Raw genomic sequence first — 17,977 nt, forward strand, 5'->3', positions numbered from 1 at the left:
CTAAGTTATAAGAACAGCACAAACATGAGTTAGTATAAACTCAAGTGATCACCCGTTGCATACTGACTCAGTACCGCAGCACTGATCTAAGTGCGTCTGAAAGGAGTAACGGATGGGCTGTTGCACACACCACAGAGAGAGCACGCAGAGTCCAGCACCATCAGAGAGGTCAGCCAGTCAAATACCAGGGCTGGGGTTTTCAAAGAACCAGATAATGCCAGTTTTATGGCCGTTAATAACATTTTAGTTATATAAACAAAGATACGAGTACTAAAAAATAAATTCTGCTTTGCAGTGTACTCTGGCTGCCAACAGGGTTCAGAAATGACCTTTCTCATTGTGCACGTGGCATTGCATAATGGACCACTGATCATCCTCCAGCCCCCTCCCCAACTTTCCATTTCCCTTTTATGGACAGTCCTTAGTTCTGCTAGATCCCTCAGCTATTTCAGGGAGGCACATTCTTGGGTTTCCCCTTTAAAGCTCTTTGATTGTGCCTCTGGTAGTTAATGCACCAAATGGTCTTCAGGGGCATTTCCTACATGTGCTCTGCAGCTAATCAGAGCACCTTGGCCCACTGATTTCCTACCTCTGTGTTTTGCACATGTTTAAGGGCTCACTTCAAACACCAGGCCCACCAGCTTCTGGAGAGGAGTGGCAGAGCTCAGCTCTGATTTGGGTGTCTGCTTCAAACAGCGATTTTCCAAAGGATATCCTGTAGTAGATAAATCATTTCATTAGGCCAGGTTCACTTTTCAAACCAGGAAGCAGAGTGCCTGCCGTGTAGGAAAACTCAGATAAAGTTGTTATGGCTGTGCTCAGAGCACTTGTAAATATTGTCGTCAGTGTCTTTTATACAGGTTCCATCACGATTGTATTTAAACACTGACAGGTTAATTATGTGTTTGAAGGCTATGTTTATTGAGAGCTGATAAGAAACATATGAAATGAGTCCTTTACGTAATGCAGTGACAATGTTTTTTTTCCCAAATGTCTCCCCGCTAGCTGATTACTCCTCATGCCATCCGGGTGCAAACTCCTCCTCGGCACATCCCTGGTGTTGTAGAGGTCACATTGTCCTACAAATCCAAACAGTTCTGCAAAGGGACACCGGGAAGATTCATTTACACAGGTAAGAACTACTGCAGATGGTGGACAGAGCTGCCTTGGCCTTGTGGGTCTTTGATGCTATCTTGTATATATGTGTGTGCGTTATTCTAAAATCTGTTTTCTCTTAAGACCCACTTTCCTTCTCCATTTCACCCTATGTTTGACCAAATGAGGTGCTGCTACTACTATAATTATTGAAGAATTCATCTGGGTGTCCGTGTTGAATGACAGGGTCTGTTGAAATCATGGGTTGGATACCTAAAGCAGCAGCATGAGAAATAAGGGAAGAGGAAAGGAGCGCTCGACAATCCTGTCTCTCTGGATGTTAAACCATCTGTGTGGCAGTTCGTTTGCTTTATGGAGTAGGGGTGTGCTTTCACGCCCAGTACGGCGTTCTTCTAGCTTGATCGTGGCACTTGTATTAACGACAATTGGTGATTTTCGTATTTCATTCTGAATTGGTGCTTTCTTTCCCTGTAAGCTGCATTTTTCAACCCCCCCCCACCAGCCCCGCAACTGACTGCCCCCTGCCACCCCAAAGAGCCTTGGCACATGGACCTGCCTTGCAGTAAGAAGCTAGGGTTATAGGGTGAATGTGAATTTCCTCCCGTCACGTGGAGAGAACCAGACATGTTCTCTATGGAAATACATCAAGTGCGTAGTCTGAGTGCCCAGTGTGTACTTGAAGAGATCCTCAGATTGTTGTGTGCAAACCAGACAGTCTTTAGGGAACCAAACAGATCCCTAACCGAGGGATCTTTTTTGCAATCCAGATTCTGATTCAGTAGCTCTGGGTGGGACCTGAGACTCTGCATTTCTAACAAGCTCCGAAGGTGAGGTGGATGATCCTGGTCCGAGGACCACCCTGGGAGTGGTAACATTCTAGGTCCTCTGCTGAGTAGCAGTCATCGCTGGGTAGCTGTCTCCAGAAACTGGCCCCATGTTTCCTTCTTCATTCAATAAAGGACCAGAAGGCCAGCTTAAGTACAGAGTGTAAGTTGCTTTCACACAAGGAGACTCCAGAGCATGAAGGGATAACTGTGCTAACACATCCTGATTATAACCATACAATTAAATGGACAAATTTTATTTTGCTGTGACATTTTACCTCGAAGCATCTTTCCTTTTGTATTTTAACACTAGGAACAAAACCGACCGTGCTTATTAGTGACTCTCCACCCCCCCCCCAAAATTATAAAAACAATTAATGCATCCTGACCCTTGGAAATGCCTCCCAGCCCTTTAAACAAAATGTAGGTTTGGTGCCTGCCTGACTATTAGTTTTAGTTAATTGAAAATTATAGGATTGACCCAAGAGGAAAATTTTGTTTGCACTCCAATCACTTTTACAAATTAAGGAAAATTACCACAATTTTGTTTAGCTAAGGTTTCACACTGAGTTCAAGAAATTAGCTCAGCCGTCCCAACAAAGTCAGCACTTTGTTAGTGAGCACTTGAAAAAACAATAGTCTATCTGGAGTTTTGTGGTGTATACAAACGAAGCATAGAGAAAGCGATGATGCTTTATAGAAGTAGGCCAAGTGTTTTTAATTAGGCTCATTGGTTCAGCGTAAGTTTTGAAGAACAATCAAACTAGCAGATTAGCTGTTTCTTTTAAAGCTAGGATTTCTTGCCATTCATTTTTCCCATGAGAACTTCCACATAGCGCTATTTTTTTTTTTTTTTTTTTACAAGCCTCATTATGGGCCTGCAGGAAAAGGACCAAATGAAACTTCTGATACTGTAACATTCCCCACCATCATTCCGATGGATGGGAGTTTTTCACAATGTTCTTCACTGAACTCAGTGTTCTGGAACATATTACAAAACCACAGAGGCCAAATGTTTTCTCTGAGGAGTTTGGACTCTGTTTTTGGCCGAAAACATTTAGGCCTCGCTGGCTGCTTATTTACTCTGCCATTAAGGACAAGAAAAGGAGAAGAAAAAGAAGAAGAAGAAAATGCTCGTGTGATGGGAGGAACGAGAGGCGATCAGGCATGATTCCGCTTTGGTGACAACGTCCCTGCCCATTAATGGTTCCATTTTGTGGTCAAGACTCCTTTAGAAGAAATTATTTTTAATCGGTGTTCAACGAAATATCCCCTTGAGCCACCTGGCCATAAAAGTTAAAAAAAAAAAAATCATCCCCATTAAATTACTTAAGTTCTCAAAAGAAAATAGCTAGGGGACCCATCGTTATTGGGAGTTTTTTTAACCATTAAAAAAATTGCCATCAATTTAAGAAATCACATCTTGGAAAACTCGTATAAGATGGGAATCAAGATCAAAGGTAAAAGCGGCAGATTTGCAAGTCTAGCAAGGTAGTTAAGGATAAGAGAGAGAAATCCTGGGTGTGCACTCCAGGATTTCCTGCACGTGTGTAAGTGTGTGGGAAATTTAAAGTATGAAAAAATGCTTCTGCTGATCTTGCCTCAAACTGTGGGCAAGAGACAAGAAGACTTAGTTTTTTAAGTATTCTAAGAGAGACTCTCACCTCTCCCTGCATTGGAAAAATAAAATTTTCAAAGAAACTGGTACAAAAACTTCCCTGTTGATGTAGCTGGCTGTTCACAGTCACTGTGACATTACACCATTTCGAGCAAAAGGGAGTCTCTGTTAATTTCTGAACTACACCTGGAACTCTTGATCATTATCATGAAGTGTTTATGGCTGCTGCTGCCAAGCCTCTGTGATTTGCTCAGTTTACCTCTCTGCTTGTCACCACTTTCTAGCGGAGGCACAGGGATGGGTTGTAAATCCTCTCTGTTCTTCATATCCGAACAACTGGTCAGCTCATTGGAAACCTGCAGCCCTCCCCTTCCGTCCACCCACAGAAGCTCACATTTCATTTTCTTTAACATCCACGGCATTTCAAGATGTGAGGCTTGGTTTTCTGGGTGGGGTGAGCTAACAGTTGTTTCTTAGTAGAATAGCACTTGGAATTTTTCCCTTTAAAAAGAAAAAAAGAAATGTCCTAGGACTGAAAAACAACAGCCCAAACTAAGGCACTGTTGTTTTCTGAGTGTGTGTGACAGGGTTTGGGTGTGTGTATGTGCAAGTCTCTAAAAATCTATAATAGATGAAAAAAAAAAAAAACCCCACACAACTGAGACAGGAACAGCCTGGCCTAATCTATGCAAATAAAGGCAGACTATTGGGGGTGGGGGGAAAGAATCTGACTAAACACAGATTGCCTGCAAGCTGGCTCCACTGGTAGGGACAGGAGGGCAGCTCTCCATCTTTGGTGCTTCAGACCAGGGACACGTGAGGTGTTCTCAGCTGCCAGCTGTGCGGTTCTCTGGTGTTTGCCCAATCAGAGTGAGGGAGGAAAGTGAAGCCCAACTGGATCAGAATAAAAAAGCTCGGTAGCGGTAGCATAGCGCATCCCTGATCTGAGTTATTGTGGCCAGTTATTCTTATGTAAATGTAGAGCAAGGCTGACTTTACATTTTAAATCATGTTTTCTAATAGGAGGAAATAAAAACCCTTTCTAAGGACAGGACTGTTTTCAAAGCCCTCGCTAATCGTGTGTCTGGTCCGTCAGTCCAATGGGAAGTCAATCCTCATAAACCTCCACTGCCCTGGAAGGGGTCTCGCCAATATCTTTGTTCTTCTCGTAGCTTGCTTTCCTGCAGTTGTTATGTCTTTGAAGCGACTTGGATCTTTTAGAATTGTAATCTCTCCCACTAAACTTTAAGTAACCTTGGGAGCTGATAAGAGACTCCCAGGTGCCTTTAGCTGCTTCTTCAAAGTTCTTAGAATTGGTTTTTCCTCATAAGAGGTGGCCAAATCCAAATGTACTTTTTAACTTCAGTCCAGTTATTCCTCCACTGGAGGGGCTGCTGACTTTGGGAAAAATATGACTGGAGAAATGGGCCACCAGGATGTTGGACCAGCTTAGGTGTGCACCAAGAGCTATATACTGCCTACTGCCCAAAAGGTGGTGAAAGCCCCCAATGGATGATCATCTAACAGCTCAGATGTTTGTGTAGGTCACATCTCAAATCCTTTATACCACTGGGTTCTCCTATTCTTAACGTTTTCCACCAAGCTTCCTGCCCCTGTGAAACATACATAATCCTTGTATGTTAGTCTCAGAATCCACTTTGACATAAATATTCTTCCTGGAAATGCTTCTTGTTTGAACATAATGCCCCAAGTTACTTTGCATGTAGAAGGGGCCATGTTGGCTGAATATGTTCCATGAAACTTGATGATGTGTACCATGTCTTTCAATTTTTCCTTTTTTCTTCCCATTCCTCTTATGTTCTCCCTCTGCCCCCACTCTCTTCTTCTTTCTTCCCTTCTCCCTCTTTTCATTCCTTCTCCTTAGTCTTTCCCCCCTCACTTCCAAGGAGATGATGTAGCATAGTGACTGAGTCCTTGGGTTTAAGAGATGATGGGTGTAGCTTGAACTCTCAGCTCTACCACTTACCAGACAGGTTAGTTTTGGGACATTGTACGATGGCTCTGAACCACAGTCGCCTCATCTTTACATTATCACAGGGAATAATTACTTACTGGGGTTGTTCTTAGTATTAGGGAAATGTGTATAAAGCACCTAGGGTGAGCTAGCATGAGCACTTAGCCAGATGTTAGTAGTTTCCGTGACTAACTGATGACCATTATAATTATTCATTCGTTCATTTGTTGCTGAGTCCCTACCATGGTGTAATATTTTATATGTGTTGTTTATCTTCTCCACCATGTTCCTAGAGGTCTAAGAAATGTCCTTTAGGAATTTTAGTAACAAAACTGTAGTCATCGGTAAATTAAAGAGGCAACATCAATCGACCACAAATACAAAGAACACAGTGTAAGGCAGCCAGAAAAAGATTTATAAATGTGACGATAACAATTTTGATATAACAAATATTTTCTCAGAAACCACCTCAAACAATAAGTATTTTAAAAAGGCAGCCCAGATTTATAAAGTTCTCAGGTGTTGAATTTTCAGTAACAACGCACACCTGTTCTCTTATTTCCATCCCAAATTTCAACCCCTGATCTGGAGGCCATAGTAACATGGGTACCGTCTATCACCAGCCCCCTTCAAAGGTGTTTAAGTTATAATCGGCTTCAGTCCCCGTTCAAGAGGTTTCAGGGAGAAAGCTCTCTTTTTAGTTCTTGGAAACCTCCTGCATAAATGAAGGCTGCCATCCTGGGGTAAATAAAGTCTTCAGTTTTAGGGGAAAAGTTTGCACCTAATGAATCTCTTGTTCTTTAGCCCCTTCTTAAACTAGTTCATTGCCAGATTAAGCTTCTGAAAAGCCACTTTTATAACATGTCCCTGCAGAGAAACCTTCCCTATCTACTCCCTGGATGTAAGATGTAGCCCAAACCCCTGGGCTTGGCATTCACAGCTCGCTATGCTCTGGGCCCGGTGCTTCCTTGTCTCCACTCAAACCAGTCTCCTCGCTATGCCTCACGCTCACTTCATGTTTAGCTACCTTGGACATGGTGATTCCTCAGTAAGTTCCAGTTCACACTCTTATTTCCCCTCGGAGGTGTTCTCTGACCACAGTAGCAAGTGGCCAGGGCACTGGGCTGAGATCAGGGAGGTCTGAGTTCTAGTCCCAGCCCTGCTGCTAACTGGCTATGAGACATAGGACAAGTTGCTGACATGCTCCAGACTACAGTTTCTTCATAGTAAAATGAGCCAATTGGACTAGGTGACGTTGATGTTCCCTATGGCTCATCTTGATTGATTGGAAGAGTCTCTGTCCTTGGATCTCTTTTGTCACATGTGCTTAGATGGCTCATTCATCATTCACTTCCTTCTACTATTGGCTCTCTTCTTTTGATCTTAGGTAGACACATCTCAAGAAGTCCACAAGCTGCTTGAGGGAAGAGCAAACCTTCCCTAATCTTACACTGTTTTGCCCACTGTGTTGAAGCACCTTGACTTACATCTTACTTGCAATAGGTGTTCTCTAATAATTGACTAACATATTGCCCAGAAGCAATGGGTCCTCATTGATTTTTGTGCTCTGGATGACAGGGAATGTAAATAAGAGCTGTTAATTAAGAATCTGTCCCTTTTAACTTGAACTTACATGTAGAGAACACAGTCACTGGGGTTTTTGTTAAAGAAAAAAAATGGGGTTCGATCTATATTATATATACGCTTCATTTTTTTGTCTGTAAAATGAGGATATTTTAACAGTACCTGCATCTAAGGAGTCAATAAGTAAATGTACGTAACACACTCCTGGCAGTGCCTGGTACGGTATGAATGCTCCCTAAAAGTAAATGCAAAAAGAGAGAAGCAAACAATAGGAACGTTTCTCTTCAAAATGCAAAGAATTGGTTGTTAGGGCACATTTTGTTTGGTATTATATGTGTGCCAGCTTTCATCTGATTAAGGAAATTGTTTCTTTCTAGGCGTTCAAGCCAGAATCAAAAGATCTCGGTTCTAATTCTGATTTTATGACTTTCTTTTGTTAGTTCATTCACTCATCTCACAAATATTTGTGGATTGCCTGTTCTATTCTAGGCAGTGTTCTAAAACCATGTTGAGCAAAACCACACACAGTCCCTTTTTTCAGGGATCTTGTAGTCTAAGAGGGAACGTGGATATTCATAAGTTTACGATTTCAAACCTGCTAAGTGCCCAGAAAAACAGGAACAGAGGTTCAGACAAGAATAAAACAAAGGACTGCCAGTCGGTCAGTTGGAGGTGTTTTCTCTCAGATAAAGATGCATGAGCTGAGGTTTGAAGGATGATTAAGAGTTAACCTGGCAATTGATGAAGGATAGGGGTCAGGTGGGGTTGGGGAAAGAAAACGAGTGCTCCAGCCGAGAGAGGCATGTAAGAAGGCTCTGAATGGGAGGAAGCGTGGCATCTTGGAAGGCTGTAAAAATTCCAGTGAAGCTGAAAAATCAGGAGAGAGGAAGAGAATGGTGTGAGAGAGGAAAAGAATGGTGTGAGAGAAGATTGGGCAGAGACAAGCCTTTGAAGCCTTGTAGCCAGCGGGAGGAGTCTAGTTGTCATCTCAAGAGCAATCCTTAAGTGGTCAGGTGGACATAACCAGACTTTCATTTTGGGAAAATAAAAACAAAAACAAAAAACTCTGGCTGACTGGAGCACAGGAAGCCAGAATGGATTTTGGAAGACCTGTTAGGATGCCATTGCAGTATTCCAGGAAAGAGATTTGATGACTTGACTTTGGGTGGTAATGGGTAGAGATGGAATATAGTGAGAGGATTCAAGGGGGTATTTAAGAGGGAAAGTGGACAGGACCTGGAGATGTGTTGGACGTGGGGGTGAGGGGATGGAGGGCTCAGGCCCAGATTTTTGACTTCCTCCCACTTAATAGACGGTGGGGTCCTTCTTTCTCTGGGCATCCGAAGGGTCTTGTGAGTATCAGTGAAAGAATGGGCATGAAAATGTTTTGTAAAGGGTAGTATTCTACACATATGTTAATTGTTATAAAGACAGGCCTAAGCAAACTCAGGAAGAATTGAGGAAAGGAAGTCAAGAAAGCGTTTTCTTTTATATCAGATTGTTTTCACTTGGGATTCAGCTGAAGGAGGGCTGTGTAATGAACACTTGACTAGCAGTTTTGCCTTAGCAGTGTCCTAATTGGAAAAGACCCAAGAAGAAGGAAAAATTAACAGGCTGCTCCTGTCCACATGTCTCAAATATTACTCCAAATGAGCCATTTACACACAAAGAAAAGAATTCAAGGCAGAGGGAATGTTTATTCTTTTTGCTTTCGTGATCCAAAGGCTAAGTCCCAAGCTTCTTCTCCGCTGCCAAAGGGAATTTTTTCACAAAATATGATTGCTCCTGATCTGATGTACATTGATGTGATTGGTGATCCTGAACGCACTGGCGTTTGTAAACTTAAACACTGTTGGTGCCATAGTGGGGACAACAGCAACAAGAATCACTAAAAGTAACCCATTGTACTTCTGTGACGTCTATAAAATGAAAGCCGTTTCTGCAAAGAATAGAGCTGGTCTGAAGGGAGCATATTATTTTGCATATTTTATGTACATACTTTCCAAGAAATACGACCTTTATTTCCTTTTTGGAGTGGAGTATAATCAGGACTTGAGTAGCTAGTGTAACAGGATCATTAAAAGGGATATTTTCACTGACATTAGAGGTCTAAATGGCCACTAGGCCTTATATACAACCTTGGCTTTTTCCTGTCTACCCAGAGTTAATAAGTGATAAGGCCAGGAGAGAGATAAATCACAGAAATCCCTGTCCAAAGAAAACATATTGACTACAGCCAAGCAAATAACAGACCATAACCAACAGTCCCATTCATCATTCATGTAATAGGGATATAAAGTGTTTCCTACCAATGAAACCGTATAGAAGGAAAAGGCAGATAAGCTTCCCCAATCTAAGGCATGTGATTTGGTTATTAAGGGACATGAACTACTTGTCACATGGCTTTAATCTTTAAGATGTGTTGCCATTTCTAAACTATAAATTTCTAGTCAGGGATTAGAAAGCTATTAACAATAAAGGTAGGAACTGAGTTTTATATGCACTCTTGCCAAAGTAATGCAATACTATAAAGTCTTGAACCTCTAATCTATTTAGTATAATATAACATGATTTGGTTTTCAGAGCCAATAAACTATTTGGAGATTTTCAAGGCTGTTGTTTTTGTTTTTTACCCAGCATCATGATAAATTAACCCTTCAGTTTTTAAACTATGTACCTTGAAATGGAGGACAGTGAGTGGGAGGGAGATGCAAATAAATTTTTCTTTTTCTCCTTTCCTAAGATATATTCCAAATGTTGGATGGAGGATTATTTTCTATTTTATTTGTCCACAGTTACAGTGGTACGGATACTCGTCTTTCTGTTCATTGTTAACTAAGTGGTGTGGTGCCCACTAGAGCATTAAAACTTGTTTTTCTTTCTTTATTGCAAAGTTGCCCACACTGATTTCAGATAATTTAGGAAGCACCAACAGAAAATAATTAAAATAGTATTAAAATTGCCCACATTTCTGCCAGTTCTTTAAACATAAACAGTACATGTTAGCTATTAATATTATTTTTAATGGCATATGTCTTGTCTTTTTCCTATGCAGATTATCTGCGTCATTACCGAAATAGGGTGATACCTTACATAATATTAATTTTTTCTCTCACTTAACTATCATAAACATCAGGGCATTATGAATTTAAAACAATTTTTAGTCTCTCATAATCATTTCACACTTCAGTAGAATCTCATCGTGAGATATAGCTGCATCTTCTCGTTAAAGCGTAGATACGTTGAATCTGGGTTCTCATCTCTCTTTGTTCCTGAGAAACATATAGCACAGGGTCATTAGTCCCATACCCTCATTCTTGGCATCGCTGTTGGTTGGGATTCATCAGTCACCCCAGCTGACTGCATGGAAGTAGCTCCGAAGGCCTCCTGTCTCAGATGGCCTAAGTCTCAGAGGTTCGGGCCAACCCCCTGACACACAACTGTTTGTTCTACTTGAACCACTTCTGGGGGTCAATGAATTCTGTAAATTTTCCCCCACTGTGTGAGGCACTACTGTACTTTCCATAAGTAAAAATGAGAACTCATCTAAAACACTTATGTCTGAAACTTAAGTCCAAAATTATGACAATAGGTGGGGCGATGCAGGCCCCTCCCAAACCACCTTCCCCAGGATAGCAGCATTTCTCACTAGAGTTTTGAACTCCTTTCCTCTCTCTACCCTGTGGGCTTCCAACAGCCTTTCTTGACTTCTATACTGTTTTTTCCCACTCTATCTTCTTTCTCCATCTTCTTCCTGTCTGTATTACTAGAATGTAAGGTATGTTTTTCCCCCTGAGAACCTGTGTAAGGCTGACTCTGTTATTGGCCCATTTTAAAGATAAAAACACTTAGAAAGGTGAAGTGCCTTCCCCAAGGTTCTGTAGTTAATAAATGGAGGAGCCAGAATTTGGACCCTGGTGGAAGGATACCATAGCCTGCACAGTTGTGACCCCCTGGGGTATTGCTTTCACTTATTCAGTTTTGGAATTATGTGATCCCCTAAATTAGATCATTAGTGATGGGAGAGTGTGGGTGTTTCTAGGACAGGTGAGGTCTGACAGGACCTGGAGCCTTACATATTTTAAACGAATCGTATCGTTATGAACATCATGCATATTCATATAGAATAGAAAGTTGAAAAAACATGAGAAACATGAAGAGATCCATTATCCCATCCCTCTGTTAATATTTTTTAGTCTTTCTTCTAATATTTTTCTCATAAACTCTTATGTATTTTTATGAGTGAATCACAGTATATGTATATAATTTTGTATCCTACTTTGTAATTTGAATTGTAAAGTAAACGTTCCTCTATTAGTTTAAATTCCTCCTAAATGCATTTTAGTGGGTATGTAATAGTCCGTTTTGTGGCCACATCATAATTTATCTAATTGTTCTCCTATCATTGGATAACCACATCTTTTCTTTCACAGAACTTTCAACATCGTATGTGCCAGAATAGAGCGTATATAACACCTTGATATAAGGTGTTCCCTCATTTTCCTAACAAAAGGTTTTCTGTTTTAGGACCATGTTAGCCGTATGCATATTTATAGATACCAGTGAATTATCAGTTGTCTATTTATAGTATTTCACATGTTAATTTAGTTAAGTGTACCTATTGAAAATCACATACATAATTTACAACATTTACAAATATAACTTTTTCCACCTTTAGGGTTTACACTTCTGTTCAGACTCATTACAGCCATCTTTAACATTAGTGCTTTTCTTTTTACTATCAAAGTCAGAGCCATTTTTAGTCCCATCATATTCTCTTCTGTGTTCGTTGTTTGAGATCTTCTTTTTGAATCTGTACATGATGCTTTCACTGAAAATTTTATCAAAGCCATAACTAACCATTTGCTATATTTTAATCTCCAAACATAACCACTTCAGCAATGTTCTTAAAGCTGATCTTTGAAAATCTCGTTTTGACAAACATTTGTAATGGTGGGAGATCCAGGAAAAATTCTACATTTATGTACGTTTTCTAATCGTCCTTGTTGTTTTTACTCTCTTCTTCAGGTGACCCCTTAAGTATCACCATGGATTATAGTTGGTTCATGCCCCAAACAGTACCTAGTTTAAAAATAACATAATTGGGAAAGCACTTTGTCTTAAGAGAGACTTTAAAATTATTCAAATATATAACAAGGGGACTTTTTTTAAGAAGGGTATTCTTTCCATATATGTCAGCACATTGGGCCATCTTTCCTATTGGGGGGTCCTATGGCATATGCGATCCTTGGTGTGAACTGAATACTGTACCACATAGTATTCTTGATTTGAATAAAGTGGATCTTAAGTGGATCTTCTATTAGTCAGGGCACTGAAAGTGCAGGTGGGAACCATCCCATTAATGTCAGACTGGAGAATTTCTGCCAAACCTCTCAATGGTGAGGGAGTAGACAGAAGCTGGGACTCCCTAAATTGTGTGCAGAAACAACAACAGAAGAGCAGACTTCCCCTCATACCCACTGCTCTTTGACCTCCAGATGTAACTCCTGTTACATCAACTGTGGCTTGCTTCTTTATATCACGCGTGGAAGGCCTGACCTGCTGGGGAAGAGCCCCCTGGGATCAGCCTCGGTGGTTAGTGTCAGGAAGCCTCAACTCCCAGTTAATATGGAGTTAATTTAGGCCTTTGTTTAGCGCCAAAAATATACTTACATTAAATATCTGCACAGAGTAAGGCCTTCCCAGTCATTCTACACATGCGCATGGTTTCCTTTTAGTGTTAGCTGATTTTAAAAGTGCTCACTGAGGCCAGGCCGACTATTTGAGATTATTGCGAGGTTTGAGTGGAGGAAAGCGTCCCTGGAGAATCTGTTCTGAGCAGGCTTGTATGTCTCATTCTTCTCCAGTTTGTTTAAGACTAGAAGAATGAAACGTGCACTGACTCAGGGGAAGACTTGGAAATTTTGCTTCATAAAATTATTGGCATCAAAGCTAACAAATTATTATGACTTGTCAGAAAGTTATAAGTCAGGGACCAAAGTACAGGCTTGGCTATTGAGCCTCTTTGTCTCATCTTTGTCTTATGTCTGTGTAATTAAATAAATTTACCTCAATGTAGTCTGTACAGTTGACCAAGACTTTCCCATTCAATTCTCTTTGGCAAGGTAGGTAGGACAAGTATTTTTAGCCCCATTTTCGGGTATGAAAAGTGAGGTTTAGAGAGAGGTAGAGAACAAATGTATGGATACCAAGGTGGCGGGAAGGGCTTGGGATGAACTGGGAGATTGGGATTGACATATATACGCTACTAGGTATAAAACAGGTAACTAATGAGAACTTACTGTATAGCACAGGGAACTCTACTCACTGCTCTGCGGTGACCTAAATGGGAAGGAAATCCAAGAGGGGATATATGTATACGTATAGCTGATTCACTTTGCCATGCAGCAGAAACCAACACAACGTTGTAAAGCAACTATACTCCAATAAAAATGAATTAAAGAAAGAGTCATTTAGGTCACCTAGTGATGGTCTGATATCAGATCTATATCACTCCAAGTAACGGATTAGACTCTTTGGTATTTCATATTTTTACATCTACAAATGAACTTAAAATACTTTTACTTCACTTTTTAAGTTTTCTACGGTTATGATTCACTAATTAGATTGGAGGCTTCTAGAGTCTTAGGCTGCCTCTCCAGCATTGCACTTTTATTATACATAGCAGTTTTATTTTATTCATAGCACTTACCACCAGTTGATACAATCTGGATTATTTCTTTGTTTACTTGTGAACAGTCTGTGTCTCTCACTAGAATATAAGCTCCATGAAGGCAGGGTCTTTGTCCGTCTTGTTCACCTCTGTGTTCTCAGTGTCTAGTACAGTGCCTAGCACACAGTGGGAACACTCAATAAATATTAGTCAAATTAATGAATGGAAAAATGTATGAAAAAATGACTGAAAAATCTAGCCATAAATTTATGAAATGTGAGCCCTAAAGATAACCTAATTACCCAAGTTGTTGATTTCTTTATAGAAGATGAAAACTAGGCTTACGGAATTTAAAAGACTTGGCTAAAGTTACTCAGCTGGTGGTAAGTCTTTATACCAGAGCCCTTTTCTTTGGCTTGTCTCCACATTGTGTGTATCCCCTTAGGCTCATTTGGTTATAAAGAAGCTGTATGACTGTAGATCTCTGGAGTTAAGACAGACCCCACTTTGAATCTAGCTATCTTCTTAACCAGTCTGAGACTCTGTTTCCTCATCTTTAAAATGGGGATGATAATATCTCATATGATTGCTGTGAGGATTCGATTAGATAATGCATGTGAAAAGCTTAGCACAGTGCATGGCATGTAGTAAGCGCTCACTTAGTGGCAGATCTTATCAAAACAGGGTTTGAGAAAAACAGACTCTTATAAATCTGAATTTTAGAGCTGGAAAGGCCCTCAGAGATGTCCTGAACCAATCTGCCCATTTTGTAGAGGAGGCTACTGAGGCTCCTGTAGGAAGAGCCTTTCCCAGACCGACATATAATTGATTTGTATACAGAACCGGAACAAATCATACATAAATGGAGTTAACTAATTATTTTGTGAATGGACTCCCATATTTATGAATATGTAAAGACATCACATTTTTGCATGGATAATAAAATCATTCAGCCAACATCACCATAGTATTTAGCAGGCTCGTTTTGAATTAAGGTCGTCAATCTTTGACCTTTCAAAGAAAGGGTGAGATAGTATAGCATGTTTGATTCCTTGGGCCTCCAATATGTGATCTGTTTTTTAAAAAAGTGTCATGGGCACCATTGTTCTGATTTGTTTACATTCTTGACTTTTTGTTGACAAGAGAAGAAGGAGCTTTTCTTCGCCTCTGAGTAAATCAAATTCCGAGAGGAAAGTCAAGTGCCATTTTACCATTGATGAAGTGGAGCCTTGTAGTCTAAGGGCGTTTTCTTCACCCTATATTTTTGTGAAAGCCCAGCTTAAGAGCAGGACATCTATTGGTCACCAGAAAGTATTGGGAAACCTCATCGGACTAGACGGTCATTTTCCCAAGGTCCAGATCAGGGAGGGACTTGGCGGGGTCTGCCTGAATATACTGTCCCCTCCACATTCTCACGTCTAGTGCCTGTAGTAACTTAACGAGGACATCTGTGGACCCTCCACTCTGCCTTTAAATCTCAGTTCTCTGGAAGTCCTTGAGGAGATAAGATGTGTCAGGCTTTGCTGCATTTAGTGATCTTACGCTTACTAAGTGGGCTTGGAGGCAAAATCACCATCATTAGGGGCAATGAGAGGGAAATACTTGCAAGATGATGGTATCCAGGGACAAGATTAAAATCTGCCTGGGAAGAGATCTCTGCTATGTGCCTGGCACAGTGAGGTATTTCAATTACTGTTTGCTGCCTGACTGGTGACAGTGAATGAACATGTGAATTGTTATAGGCCTGTCCTGCAGCGATCTGGGAAGGATATCACTGTATCAGTGGCATATCCCAGTTCATAAAAAAATCCAGATTGTATACGGGGATTCTGCTCTAAATCTTGCTTGGGGCTTAGGTTCGAATTCAAATAAACGAGTTTTTTTTTTTTTTTTTTCCAGACCTTCCCCAAAAGGCACTCAATTGTTGGTGAAAAGCAAAAATGGGCTAAGCTGTCCATTGATGCTAAATGTAATGAGTAGAGTAAAAAGTAAAATATATTAATTCCACTTTCCTAACTGCAGCTAATTAAGGGAGGCTCATTTAAAACAGACCTAATTTAATCTACTAATAGAAGTATTCGATTACAGCTGTTCCCACTGCTTTCCGCTCAGACTACTTTTTTGTATACTTATATATGATGCATTCATGGTGTGAATCCTTCTAAGGGTCCAGGTTGTAATGGAAAAGTGGTTTCAGGACTTGATAATTGCCCAAATTAAATAATATATATGTAAATGGAGATTTGAGTGTAAATTGTGTACGGCAATGCTATAAGGAATCGAGTCCCTTTGTCCTGATACCTTTCAGCCAGTCAGAATAAAGTGCTTCCCCTTTTATCCTATACCACTTAGGACAGTTTACTGCATTATTAAGTACATATTACAAGAAGCACATTGTTGTTTAGGACTCATTGATTTAAGCAGAACTATTCTTACAAAGTTTCGTAGCCTTTTGCATAAAAAGAGAAGAGGCCGTATACAATTCTAAACTCTTAATGTAATATAACAGCCTATAATATAATATCCTCCCATTTTCTAAAGAAGCCACCAAAGATTTTAATGAGCTTATTAGAAGTACTGTTTGTGAGTTCTGGGATGTCATGTCTAATTAGACTTCATGGATTTAAGTATTTCTTTAATGAAATCTGTAGCTTAACTCACCACGGTTATATTCCTTGTCCTCCCGCCCTTAAAATGATTTTACTTTATTGTTATTTTGGGTGGCATTAAAAAGAAGTGAAAGACTATGATTCTGCCTCATCCCCAGACGGATATAGTGAAAAATACAGTGCTTATTATGAAGTTCGTGTGAATTACCATGTAATTACCACTGGCTGCACTCTAATGATTATTTAGTTACCACTGACTGAGCATCTCTGCCAAATAACACACATGACTTCATAGGAAGCATAGAATTAAGTCATCCCGGAGCTCAAGGAGGGAGTATATACCCGATCTCTTTCCTTAAGTGTGGGTGCTGCTCACGTTAACAGCTAAATAATCAAGCTTGGAGCAAAGTGACAGCAGAACAGGGTATGAGTTTACATGATTTGATTTGCTGATGTTTTAAACACTTAGCAGGGGACAGCTATAGAAGCCAATTAAATCTCTCCAAGGTGCATAGAGTTATCTCCTTTGTGAGAAACAATTTGAGGGAATTGCATTGGCCCTTAAACTGGAGGGGAGACGAAGCATTAGGAATGAAATTTCAGATGCAAAGTGCTTATCAATCGTGCCTCCTTCTGTTGTTTTTAGCTTTGCGTTGTTTGGGCTGCTGCTGTTTTAAAGGATTTGCACTTTTATTTTGCAAGCACAGGGTTATGTTAAACTTTTCCCCGTAAAAACGTTCCTTTGGCTATTGATTAGGATGTGCCTTTTAACAAGGCATTGTATCTAAAAGAGTAAAACAAAAACAAAAACAAAAACATGTCAGTACGTCCCATCCCTTTCAAATACTGCATCTTATTTAGTGTACCGGAATTCCCAGTTTAAAGTAATCACAAAATTTATGGAGAAACGGATAAAAAAGGTTGTAAAATATTGATTTGGGGAAAATAATAACACAACTCATCTATAATAAGAAGAAAAATGAAGCAATAATTCAGGGGGTATCGAGCGGTTTGCTGCTGGGTGTATTGATCCAGTCCTTACAGTATAAGATCGCACCTGAGATTGCTCTGAAAGAAAGAACAGCATTCCTCAGCTCATTATTTCTCAGATACTATCACCGTGTTACACGGGCCTTGCAGAGCTGGGATTGTTGCAGCTGGGACAGTGGGACCCGCAATAATAATAATAAATAAATAAATAGCTCAGAAATCTATATTGCCTTAAATCCACTGTGCCTGGTCTTAATAACATATTGGCTCTGATTTTATAAATTCTTCATTGCCTTATAGTAACTAATGACAATTCCGACGCCGTTTGGTTCATTTAGGGACCAAAGAGATCTTCATCTTCTGTAATGGGCTCTCATATTTGGAAAGAATTCTTGTCTTGTCTGAAGACGTTTGCATCTGTTGTATTTCTTTAAGTCACTAAGTTGAAAGCAACACATTTATGCCACTTTGCTTTGACATGGCATCATTTTATATTTTAAGACAATTTTTGGACTAGGCCATAGTATTATTGTTTCTGAGTGAAATCTTTTTTTTTTTTTTTTTTTTTTTTTTTGGGACACGGGCCTC

The 17,977-nt window shown here is 40.1% G+C and overlaps 1 protein-coding gene across 5 annotated transcripts in view; it reads left to right on the top strand.

The window, feature by feature from the left end:
- Positions 1-17,977, top strand: part of EBF1 (EBF transcription factor 1) — a 449,793-nt gene that overhangs the window by 369,661 nt on the left and 62,155 nt on the right. For all 5 annotated transcript variants that reach the window (XM_024760167.1, XM_024760169.1, XM_024760168.1 and 2 more), the window contains exon 10: positions 1,006-1,132. In XM_024760167.1, the coding sequence (XP_024615935.1) occupies positions 1,006-1,132 (127 nt within the window). The remainder of the gene's footprint in view (positions 1-1,005; positions 1,133-17,977) is intronic.

Source organism: Neophocaena asiaeorientalis, unplaced genomic scaffold, assembly GCF_003031525.2.
Source record: "Neophocaena asiaeorientalis asiaeorientalis breed wild unplaced genomic scaffold, Neophocaena_asiaeorientalis_V1.1 scaffold336, whole genome shotgun sequence".
Lineage (NCBI taxonomy): Eukaryota > Metazoa > Chordata > Mammalia > Artiodactyla > Phocoenidae > Neophocaena > Neophocaena asiaeorientalis.